This window comes from Trichosurus vulpecula, chromosome 1 (genome assembly GCF_011100635.1).
Source record: "Trichosurus vulpecula isolate mTriVul1 chromosome 1, mTriVul1.pri, whole genome shotgun sequence".
Taxonomy (NCBI): domain Eukaryota; kingdom Metazoa; phylum Chordata; class Mammalia; order Diprotodontia; family Phalangeridae; genus Trichosurus; species Trichosurus vulpecula.
The window spans coordinates 13,108,856-13,121,084 of record NC_050573.1 but is presented as its reverse complement, the minus strand read 5'-3'; the positions used below and the strand labels follow the sequence as shown (position 1 = coordinate 13,121,084).

General features: G+C 46.0%; 1 protein-coding gene across 1 annotated transcript in view; it reads left to right on the top strand.

The window, feature by feature from the left end:
- The first annotated feature begins 9,420 nt into the window (after window positions 1-9,420).
- SFI1 (SFI1 centrin binding protein) overlaps window positions 9,421-12,229 on the top strand; it is a 69,539-nt gene continuing 66,730 nt past the window's right edge. Inside the window, exons 1-2 of the mRNA XM_036761309.1 lie at window positions 9,421-9,618; window positions 10,526-10,661. Of these exons, the coding sequence (XP_036617204.1) occupies window positions 10,546-10,661 (116 nt within the window). The 5' untranslated portion in view covers window positions 9,421-9,618; window positions 10,526-10,545. The remainder of the gene's footprint in view (window positions 9,619-10,525; window positions 10,662-12,229) is intronic.

Sequence of the window (12,229 nt, the reverse complement as noted above, 5' to 3'; positions counted from 1 at the left end):
CCTTTGTGAAATGAGAGTGATTGGTAATTTGAGCATTCCTTGGCATTGCCCTTCTTTAGGACTTGGAGGTAGACTGACCTTTTCCGATCCACGGGCCACAGTTGAGTTTTCCAAATTTGCTGGCATACTGAGGACAACACTTTAACAGCATCATCATTTAGGATTTTAAATAGCCCAACTGGAATTCCATGCCCTCCGCTAGCTGTATTATTAGGAATGCTTCCTAAGGGCCCACTTGATGTCATTCTCCAGGATGTCTGGCTCCATATCAGTAACCACATCATTACGGTTATCAGGAATGCTAACATCTTTTTTGTATAGTTCTTTTGTGCATTCTTGCAGCCTTTTCTCAAGCTCTTCTGCTTCTGAAAAGTCCCTACCATTCTTGTCTTTTATCATGCCTATTTTTGCATGAAACTTTCCTTTGATATCTCTAATTTTCTTGAAGAGATCTCTTGCCTTTCCTGTTTTGTTGCTTTCTTCTCTTTCTTTGCATTGCTCATTTAAGAAAACCTTCTTATTTCTCCTTGTTATTTTCTGGAATTCTGTATTCAGTTAGGTATATCTTTCCCTTTCTTCTTCCCTTCTTTCCTCAGCGATTTGTACAACCCCATCAGATCGCCATTCTGCCATTTTGCTTTCTTGCTCTTTTTTTTTCCTTTGGAATGTTTTTTGCTTCTTATACAATATTGTGAGCCTCTTCCCACAGTGCTTCAGGCACTCTGTCTACCAGATCTAATCCCTTAACTCTGTTTATCACTTCCACTTCATAAGTGGTATTATTTAGGTCATACCTATGTGGCTTGATGGTTTTCCCTACTTTCTTCAATTGAAGTCTGAATTTTGCAATAAGATGCTCTCGATCTGAGCCACAGTCAGCTCCAGATCTTGTTTTAGCCAACTGTAGATCTTCTCCAAATTTGGCTTCAAAGTGTATCATCAATCTGATTTCTATATTGACCATCTGGTGATGTCCATGTGTACAGTCGCCTTTTGGGTTGTTAAAAAAAAAGTGTTTGCTATGACTAGCGAGTTATCATGATTAAGCTCTTTAACTCTTGGGTCTAGACCCACTCAAAAAAATGGATTCATTCCTGGAGGAGCCTGCTCCCTAAAAAGAAAGGTCAAGTCTGTGTTCTCAAGCTATTTGGCTCTTTACACTCCCTCTCCTGAGCCACAGGGGAAATCACTTAAAGTTTAGATTTGGCTCATTTTTAAGGACTTCTTCCATAGGGGCAAAAAGGTACTTAATGTCCAATATAGAACAGGTATGGGACAGCTATTTATTTTCTCCACACAGAAGAAATGCTAAAGCCATCAAAGCATGCATTAAGGAAACCTAAACATTAAGCAATGATATAATTACCATTCTACTCTCCCAATTGACTGAGACTCAGAGCACCGAAAAGAAAATGAAGCTATTTGCAGGACTATTGAGCCAGCTCTCCCCCTTTGACTTGGCCCTGCCCAGTCTCCCACAATGTCTATGGCCTTTGGCAAGCTAAGCCAGAGGGTGGGTATCGGCCCTCTCCAATGCAGGGACTCCTCTTGCCAGGCAGCTCCAAATAAGGCACCAGAAGGTCCAGAGTTCTTCAGTTCCCAAGGTCACCTCCCAAGCTAGAAACAGCCGTCTCAGGATTAAAATGTGGTCACCTATGATAAGGAAAGAAACAAAGCAAAAGAGGTATCCAGAGGCCAAAGGCACAAGCTGAGGCTTGCCTGCACAGGATGCGTGTCCAGCACCAGGTGTTGAAAGTTGTATTTTTGCCGGAGTTGGGTCTCCCCCACCATTCATGGGAAATCCCTGAGAGGGAGTTTTACATGCTGCCCATTCTGGAGAGGGGGGGAAGAGAGAGAACCAATGAATCTAGACTGATACTTAAACAGAAATGATTGAGTCGGCTGGGAGTGACTGGTAAGCAGAGAGAGTTACTCCCTCTTGGCTTGTCCTCACTCTCATGTGAGGGGTGCAGTTTTTTTTCCTGGCTCCTCCCTTCAGGATGACTCTCCCCTGACGGGTGCGCCCACTTTGGGAAATGACTGATGAGAGCCGGTTGGTTGGTTGACTCTTTAGTTATTAGTTTTTTTGATATCTCCTCGTCTCTCACCTAGCCGTGCTATTCTGGGACTTTTCCCCGTGTCCCAGGAAGCTCATCATCATTCTTATTGTCCTGGGTCTTCCACCTCATCCCTGGTCTCTGCCTCTCCCGTTGGAGGCTGCGCCTGGAACTCTAAATCTGCATTTGAAGAGAGAGCTCAGCCCAGGCATCGCCCAAGGAACAATCTCTTTTTTTTCATATTTGTATCACCGGCATTTAGCACCATGCCTGGTGTGTTTCATAAATGATTGCTGGTGCTTAATAGATTGATTGATCCCTTTGTCAGAAACGCTGTGGGTTGGAGGTTTTGTTTTATTTTGCGATTTCAGTGAAAGAAATGGTGGAGACTATCAGGACAAGGCTTTGGCAGAGGGGGCAGAAATGGTCTTTCCTATGGTCTCTGAGCTTCCCTGTGCATCTGTGTCTGATTGTGTCTTTGCAACTCTTCAGCCTCTGCCTCTCTACCCCTCCCCTTCTTTCTCTGTCTTCCTCTCTGTCTTCTTCCCTGTCTCTCTTTTCTCTCTCCCTTTTTAAAATCTCTCCTCTTCTTCCTCCCTCTCTTTTTTCTTATCTCTCCTCTCCTCTTTTCTATTTTCCCCTCTCTTTATGTCTCCCTCCTTTCTCCTTCTCTTCTATTTCTCCCTCTATTTGTTTTTTATCTTCCCCTCTCCCCTTCTCTCCTCTGCAACACCTGGTATATGTGGAGGGGATGTCCGTGGTACAAAACATCCTTTCAGTATTGGATCACCTAGCAAGAAGCAAGGCCCCCTCCCCCACTTCCTTGTGCTAGCCTGGAACCCAGACTTTGAGTATGGGCCGTGGAGGGAGGAGGAGATGGCTTCTTCCACAACAGTATCGTAATGTCATTCGTCTGGAGTGGAAGGAAGTGCTGAGGCAATTTGGTCCAATATCTTCAAGTTACGGGTAAGGAAACCAAGGTCCAGTGACTGGCCTAAGGTCTCCTATTGCTAATCTCCGGGATGAGGGTCTCACTGTCCAGGCTGCTGCCTTGGGCCCATGGTGCTCCAGTGGGCAGCAGAGAGTCAGAATACAGCTTATTGGCTGTTGGTGCCACCCCACTCCATTTGTTTTGTTAACTTTTACTCATCTGTCCCTCCTACTCCTCTCCCCCCAGAAAATCAAGACAAACAAAAACTATGAAAAATAATTCAAAAAATTAAAATTAATAAATACACGTATAGTTCAGCAAAACAAATTCCCACACTGGCCACATCTTTCTGTATCCTCAGTTCATCACCCCTCTCCTTCAGGACGCAAGTGGTGTGTTTTATCATTGTGTTGATCAGAATTCTAAGGTCTTTCCGTTATAATGTTGTAATCTTTTGTATAAATTGTTCACCTGGTTCTGTCTGCTCCCTATATTCTATAAGAGTTCACAAAAGTCTTGGGTGGGGTGGGGCAGAGCCAAGATGATGGAGAAAAGGCAGGGACTCGCCTTAGCTCTCCCTAGAACTCCTCTGAACACTTTTAAATAATAACATAAACCAATTCCTAGAGTAGCAGAACCCACAAAAGGATGGGGTGAAATAATTTTCCAGCCCAAAACAACTTAAAAAGTCACCAGGAAAGGTCTGGTGCATCTGGGTGAGAGTGGAGCACAGTCCGGCACAGGCTATACTAGCATAGCTCCTGCCCCAGCAAACAAGGAGCAAGCCTTGGGAGCCACTCAATCAGCAGTGGCAGCAGCTACTTCTGGAGCTGTCAGCTCACAGATGGTAAGGGGGTCAAATAACTGGTCAGAAGGAGATTATACTGAGGCAGGAATCTGTCACTTTGCCCTTACTTATATTCAGATCAAAGTCCTGGGTGGCAGTCCCAGGGCAAGGAGGAGCACCAGCACACCAGAGCTTGCAGCTGCAGTGGAACTGGGACCCTCATTACAGTTCCAAAGCAGAAAAGAGTGCTTGTGGTCACTCACAGACCAGAGCATAGGCCTGGAGATTAGTAAAAAAAAAAAAAGTAGTAAACAACTCTCTTTAGATCATATCACCTTGGAAGAACTGAAAACTTACACATCTGTAGAAGTATCTCAGAAAACAGCTGCACAAAACCCCTGAAGCTTGGGACAGTGCACTCTCCACTCTGGAAGCAGAACCCTACCTTAACAAAGAATTAAGTCAAGAAATAGATTGAGAAAATGAGCAAACAACAGGAAACAATTCTTATCATAGAAAGTTACTATAGTGGCAAGGAAGATCAAAACACACACCGAGAAGAAGACAATAAAGTCAAAATTCCTACATCCAAAGTCTCCAAAAAAATATGAATTGATCTCAAGCCATGGAAGAGCTCAGAAAGGATTTTGAAAATCAAGTAAGAGAGGTAGAGGAAAAATTGGGAAGAGAAATGAGACGGGTGCAAGAAAATCATGAAATGAATATGAAGGGATGATATGAAAAATAAAATTAAGGGGTAAGAGAGGAATATATTGGGAGAATGAGATAGGGAGAGATAGAATGGGGTAAATTGTCTCACATAAAAGTGGCAAGAATAAGCAGTTTTATTGGAAGGGAAGAGGGGGTAGGTGAAATGGAATGAGTGAATCTTGTTCTCATTGGATTTAGCTTAAGGAGGGAATAAAATACACACCCAATTGGATATCTTGTCCTACAGGAAAGTAGGGGGGATGGGGCTAAAAGTGGGGGAATGATAAAGGGAAGGCACCTTGGGGGAGTAGGTAGTCAAAAGCAAACACTTTTGAAAAGGGAGAGGGTCAAGGGAGAAAATTGAATGAAGGGGGATGGGATAGGATGGAGGGAAATATAGTTAGTCTTTCACACCATGACTATTATGGAAGTGTTTTGCATAACGATACATGTATAACCTATATTGAATTGCTTGCCTTCTCAAGGAGGGTGGGTGGGGAGGGAAGAAGGGAAAGAATTTGGAACTCAAAGTTCTAAAAACAAATGTTAAAAAAAAATGTTTTTACATGCAACTGGGAAATAAGATATACATGCAATGGGGTATAGAAATCTATCTTGCCCTACAAGAAAGTAAGGGGAAAAGGAATGGGGGCCACAGTGAGGTGATAGAAGAGAGGGTAGATTGGGGAAAGGGTCAATCATAATACATGCCATCTTGGGGTGGGGGGAGGATAGAGATGGGAAGAAAATTTGTAACTCAAAATCTTGTGGAAATGAATGTTGAAAACTAAAAATAAATTTTAAAAAAGAGCAAACAAATTTAAAAAAAAAATCATGAAAAACGAGTCAACAGCTTGGAAAGGAGACATAAAAAAATACTGAAGAAACTAACACCTTAAAAATAGACTAGGCCAAATGTTAAAGAAGTCCAAAAAGTCAATGAGGAGAGGAATGCCCTAAAAAGCCAAATTGGCCAAAGGGAAAAGGAGATACAAAAGCTCACTGAAGAACATAATTCCTTAAAAATTATAATTGAGCTAATGATTTATGAGAAACCAAGAAACAATAAAACAAAATCAAAAGAATGAAAAAATGGAAGACAATGTGAAGTATTTTACTAGAAAAATAACTACCTTGGAAAAGAGATCCAGGAGAAATTATTGGACTACCTGAAAGTCATGATCAAAAAAAAGAGCCTAAACCTCATCTTTTAAAAAATTATCAAGGAAAATTGCCCTGATATTCTAGACCAAAAGAGTAAAATGGAAATTGAAAGAATCCACCAATCGCTTCCTGAAAGTGATCCCAAAATGAAAACTCCCAGGAATGATGTAGCCAAATTCCAGAGCTCCCAGGTCAAGGAGAAAATATTGCAAGTAGTCAGAAAGAAACAATTCAAGTGTCATGGAGCCGCAGTCTAGATATGCAACATTTAATAGCTTCCACATCAAAGGATGGGAGGATTTGGAATATGATATTCCAGAAAGCAAAGGAGCTAGAATTACAACCGAGAATCACCTACTCAACAAAATTTCAAGGGGGAAAATGGATGTTCAATGAAATGGAGGACTTTCAAACACTCTGGATGAAAAGACCAGAGCCGAATAGAAAATTTGACTTTCAAATACAAGACTTAAAAGAAGCATAAAAACAAAAACAGGAAAGGGGAATCATAAGGGACTTAATAAAGTTAAACTGTTTACATTTCTACATGGGAAGATACTTGTAACTCTTACAACTTTCTCATTATCAAAGCAAATAGAAGGAGTATATATAGACAGAGGGCACAAATGTGAGTTGAATATGAAAGGATATCTAAAAAAATAAATTTAAGGGGTGAGAGAGGAATATGTTGGGAGAGACAGAATGGAGTAAATTATCTCACATAAAAGAGGCAAGAAAAAGCTTTCACAGTAGAGGGGAAATAGGGGAAGTGAGGGGAGTGAGTGAACCTTACTCTCATCAGAATTGACTCAAAGAGGGAATCACATACACACTCAATTGGGTATAGAAATCTATCTTAAAATTAAAAAAAAAAAAGAAATCTATCTTACCTTACAGGAAAGTAAGAGGGGAAGGGGATAAGAGAAGTGGGGGGTGACAGAAGGGAAGGCAGGTTGGGGGAGAGGGTAGTCAGAACAAAACATTTTTGAAGAAGGACATGGTGAAAGGAGAGAGAGAATAGAATAAATGGGGGAGGAGAGAAGGGAATAGGATGGAGGGAAATACAGTTAGCAATGTGGAAAAAAATTTTGAAGTAAGTTTCTCAGATAAAGGCCTCATTTCTCAAACAGGGAACTGAATCAAATTTATAAAAGAGCTATTCTCCAATTGATAAATGATCAAAAGATATTAAGTTTTCAGATGAAGTAATTAATCAAAGCTATCTATAGCCATATAAAAAATGCTCTAACCCATTATTAATTGGAGAAATGCAAATTAAAACAATTCTGAGGTACTACACCATATCTATTAGAATGGCTAATAGGACAGAAAAGGTAAATGACAAATGTTAGAGGGGATGCGGAAAAAAGAGACATTAATGCATTGCTGGTGGAGTCGTGAACTGATTCAACCATTCTGTAGATCAGTCTGGAACTATGCCCAAAGGGCTACAAAACCCTTTGACCTAGCGATACCACTACTAGGTCTATATCCCCCCCAAAAAGATAAAAAACCAAAAAGGAAAAGGACCTTGATGTACAAAAATATTTATAGCAGCTCTTTTCTGGTGGCAAAGAATTGGAAATTGAGGGGATGCACATCAATTGGGGAATGGCTAAACAAATTGCGCTATGTGATTGTGATGAAATAGTATTGTGCTATAAGAAATGATGAGAAAAAAAACAAAGAAAAAAAGGGGGCAGCTAGGTGGCCCAGTGAGTAGACCACCAGCCCTGGAGTCAGGAGGACCTGAGTTCAAATTGCTGGCCTCAGACACTTGACACACTTACTAGATTTGTGACCTTGGGCAAGTCACAAGCCCAATTGTCCTGCCTTTCTCCCTCAAAAAACAAACAAACAAACAAAGAAATGATGAGCAGGATCCTCTCAGAAAAACCTGGAAAGACATGAACAGATGCAAAGTGAAATGTGCTGTGTACAAAGTAACAGCAATATTGTAAGATATTGTAGCTGTGAATGACAGCTATTCTCAGCAATACAGTGATCCAGGATAACTCCTATGATGAAAAATGCTATCCATCCCCAGAGAAAGAACCGATGGTGTCTGAATACAGATTGAAGCATATTTTTAAAACTTTATTTTTCTTGAGGTTTGTTTCTTGGACTGTGTTTTCTTTCACAACATGACTAACATGGAAATGTTTTGCATGACTGTACATGTATAACCTATATTGAATTGCTTGCCTTCCCGATGGGAGGAAGGAAGGGAGAGAATTTGGAACTCTAAGTTTTAAAAGTGAATGTTAAAAATTGTTTTTACATGTAACTGGGGAAAAATAAAATATTAATTTAAAAAAAAAGTTAAAAAAAAGTCTTTCCAGCTTCTGAAATCATCCATTTTATCATTTCTAATGGCATAATGATAGTCCATTGTGTTCATATTCAATTTGTTGAGACAGCTCCACGGAAAGAGATGTTAGGAATATTTTTGTAATCAATTTGCCAGCTAAAGGAGAATAACTTAAGGAGGTTATAGCAGCCAGCGAGGGTATGCACAGTTTAATAACTTTTGGGGTACAGGCTGAGAGAATGGTGGATCCGTTGAACTTGGGAATTGTGAGTTGCCGTGGGCTAAGTGGATCAGGTGTCCTTACTAAATCCAGCACCAATGTGAGTCCCCAGGAGCCGAGGGACCACCATGCTGCCCTACAGAGGGGCACGACCCGGGACAGGTCAAAGCTCCTGAGCTGACCAGAATTGGGATCAGGCCCTTGATTGGCCCGTGCACCCACAGCCTAGGCGAGGTATGGAGACCCAGACTAAAAAAAAAAAAATTCCTTCCAGAATGTCAGGATCACGTCCCCCACCCCCTGTATTTCTTTTGCATATACTCCCATATGTATATATTTTTCCCCAGTCGAATGTGAGGTCTCCGAGGACAGGGGCTTTCATGTTTCACCCCATTAACATTCCCAAGCCACTCAATAAGATTAGGAATTGCAGAGGTGCCAATTTTCATTAGTAGACGGTATTTCTTCATTGAAAATTCCGTTTACCTACAAAATCACACTTCTCGTTGCAACTGAGCTCCTTCTCCTGGGTCTAGCACGGGACTGGACACAATAGCTGAGGAAAATTCGAACCCGGATCTTTCTTACACATCTCTGCTTTGTTATTTCTTCCACCTTTCAAATGAACATATTTATTAAGTTCTTAGAAAGTGCCTCTCTGGGGGCCCAAAGAATTGGAAGAGGTGCTGCACGCAGCGAAGGAAAGGCAATCCACGAGGAAAGTACCAGCTCCAGGAGCCCAGATTCCTCCGCGTCCACAGGGCGCGCTCAGTCGGCGCTTGGCTCCCAGCGTGGGCGGAGCCGCCCGTCTCTGTAGTTCCGGGGCGCTCTAGCTTGCTGCCTGGGATCGTCTCGGTGGCTTCGAACCTCGCAAGGCCCCTGTTGTTTACTGGGCTCCGGTTAGAAGGTCCTCCCCCATGGGGCTGCCCGCGGGGTGCCTGAAAGTACTTGTCACACTCCACGTTCGCCGAACTCTGCGAGCCACAAGAGACCCTGAAAGCCCGTAAAAAGAAGGCATTGAAATAATTCAGCTTCTGTATAATTTTTTTTTTTTATGGCGCGAAATTAGGTACTTCAAGACTGGGGAGGGGAGATAGAGACGGAAGAAATTAGGCACAGCCGAACTGCGGCTGCGCAGACTCAATCCGCCACTACTTCCTCCAGGTTTTCCCGGCGTCCTCGCGTCTCCAAGGCGACGGGGGCGGAGCCTGCGGAAGGCGCGGGAAGTCGGTGGTGTGAGGAGGCGGCCGGGAGTCCTCGCGGGGGGCCGGCGACGCCCCCCGTCACCCTCCTTGCTTCCCTCGCCGCAGGCCTGGCTGGGCCGCACCTCAGGCACCTTTTCCCCGCAGTGGCGGCCCTCCCGGTCCTTTCGGCTGGAGGACAACGGGCCCAGCGCCGGCCTCGGGCCCAGCCCCAGCCCCCAACCCCTAGCCTCGGGTAGGAGAGGAGGGAGCCCCGCCATGGGTGCCGAGGGAGGGAGCCGTGTGCGCCTGCGTGGGCCTGGCGCCTGCGCCCTGGGTCTATCCCGGCTTGCTGGGTGACCGGGCCTAGTCGCTTGTCGTCTCTGGACTTTGTGTGTCCAGCTGGCAAAAGATCAGCTGGTGGGGGGGCGGGGGGGGCATTGAATGGGGGTTCGAATCCTGGCCCCAGCGAGTGCTCCCTGTAGGCATTTGGCGAGTCACTTCCGCCCTGGCCTCAGTTTCCCTGCCTCTTAAAGGACCCAGCTCATGCGGGCCCCCTGCCCAGGAAAGGCAGCCCGGTGTTTCTGAGCCCTGGGTTCGGATCCTGCCTCTGGCACTTCACCAGCTGTGTGACCCTGGGCAAGTCACTCTACCGTCTGGTGCCTCGGTTTCCCCATTTGAAAAATAAGGGAGTTGGGCATTCACACAGCGCCTTAAAGTGGGCAAAATGCTTCCCGAATGTTCGCCCATTTGGTCAGCGCAGACCACCCTGGGCGGGTAGGTGCTGCTGTTGTCCCATTTCACAGATCAAGAAACTGAGGCAGAGGTGACGTCACAGGCCATGACCTTTGTCTTGAGGGGACATCTTTGGGAGTTGAGTTAACGAGCAGGATGCCCCTCCGCCCACCCCTGGTCTCTGCTGTTTTGGCATGGTGGGGGGTTGCATCTGTCAGTGGCCCAAGCTCCCCCTTCTGCCACTAGTCTTGTAGGGGCTCATTGGTGTCCCAGCACGTGCCCACCCCGCCTCTGTCCAAGGCCTGGGATCTCAGGCAGCCTAGAATGTGGTAACTGACGAGCAGCACCGCCTGTTTCCCTGGCAGCGGGGCCGGAGAACGGGCTGTCCGGGGGGGCCTGGAGATGACCCCCGGCCTTTTTCTCCGCAGGTCTCTCGGACAGCTGAGAGATGTCCCGGACTGAACGCGGGGCGAGCTCTCTGCGGGCGGATGCTAGGACGGAGGCTGACCTGGATTTCAGCCAGCGAGGAACCAAAGTGACCCTGGGGAGCAAGGCTAAGGCCAGGTGAGACGCAGGCCTTGACCAAGCGCGTCGAGCCTCGGGTCCGAGTCACGTTCGATTCAGACCCCGGAGAGGCTGAGGATTGATGAGGAGTGTGGGCTGGGAGGACTCGGGTGGTTCATGGGGCTATACGGTCCTTAGGATGGTCAGGAACGCCTCGAACGTCCGGAAGCTCAGAGTGGCTCCGAGGTCATGGAGAGGTTCAGCGTGGTTTCAGGCTCGCCTTGGGAAAGAAGGGTTCTCTGGCCCGTGGGCCTCTGGCCAGGCTGCTCTGGGATTAAAAGCATCCCGAGCCAGGCCTGCCCCGGCCAAGCAGCGAGCCCTACTCCGGTCACCTCGTGGGCTCCGACTCTGGCCCCTGCCCTCCGCTCTTGAGCTGGGGCTCCCTAATATCTCTTACAAGGACGACTCCGATTTAAGACCTTGTGTTTGTGCTGATGCAATGTGCTTTATCGTGGCGTCCCAGCCTTTTGAAAGCTTTTCATCCCGACCGTCGTCCGCTGTGTTAGCCATGCTTCTCGGCTCGGGGTCGCCTGCAGATTTGATGAGAGGGCAGAGTCTCCATAAAAGCGGAGCAGATCTCCGTGGCACTCCACTGGAGACCTCCTTTCAAGCCACCGTTGGATTGTTAAAGAATTTTCCTGCAGCCACCTAGTTGTGTACGCTCTGGGTCAGTACGCTGCTTGTCCTGTCTCCCCCAAGAAGAGCGTAAAAGACTTTATTAAGTACTTTGCTAAAAATCTGCTAAGTTGAGCTCCCAAACGTGGCACTCTGTGATTTGTTTTGTTTTTTGCGGGAGGGAAGGCAGGGCAATCGGGGTTAAGTGACTTGCCCAAGGTCACACAGCTAGTAAGTGTGTCAAGGTCCTCCTGACTTCAGGGTGGGTGCTCTACTCACTGTGCCACCTAGCTGCCTCCATGTACTCTGTGATTTTGGAATAGTTTTGCTGGAAATAAATTTAGACCCGAGCTTGGGTCTTCTTTGTGGTTGTTCAGTCGTGTCCAACCAAGAGAATCATTTGTGTGAAAAAGATCTGGGGTTCTTTGTGGTTGTTCAGGTGCTTTTTGGTCACGTCCAGCTCTTGGTGACCCCATTTGGGGTTTTCTTGGCAGAGATACTGGGGGCATTCGCCGCTTCCTTCTCCAGCTCATTTTGTAAATGAGGAGACTGAGGCAGACAGGGTTCAGCGACTTGCCCAGGGACACACAGCTAGTGAGTGTTTGAGGCTGGATTTGGATTCGGGTCTTCCCGACTCCGGGCCTAGCCTTGTACCCGCTGAGCTGCCTCCTGAGCTCCTAGGTCTTCTTAGGGACAGGGCTCTGGCCTGCCTTTGAAAACCTCTCTGCCGCAAGCCCATTTCCACTCTCAGTGCGTAGGATTCCCAACAAAAGACAAGCTTCCACAGTCAGTGTCAAGCTGGAGCACGACCTCCAGGAAGAAGCTGTCTTTGCTTCCTCAAACAGAAACGATGCTGTTGGGTTGTAGGGACCCTCTGGGGAGTCACTGTCCTCCAGCCCCTCACTCTTCCACCAGCCTTCGAGAGGAGGATTCACGGGATGCTTCTATCATCG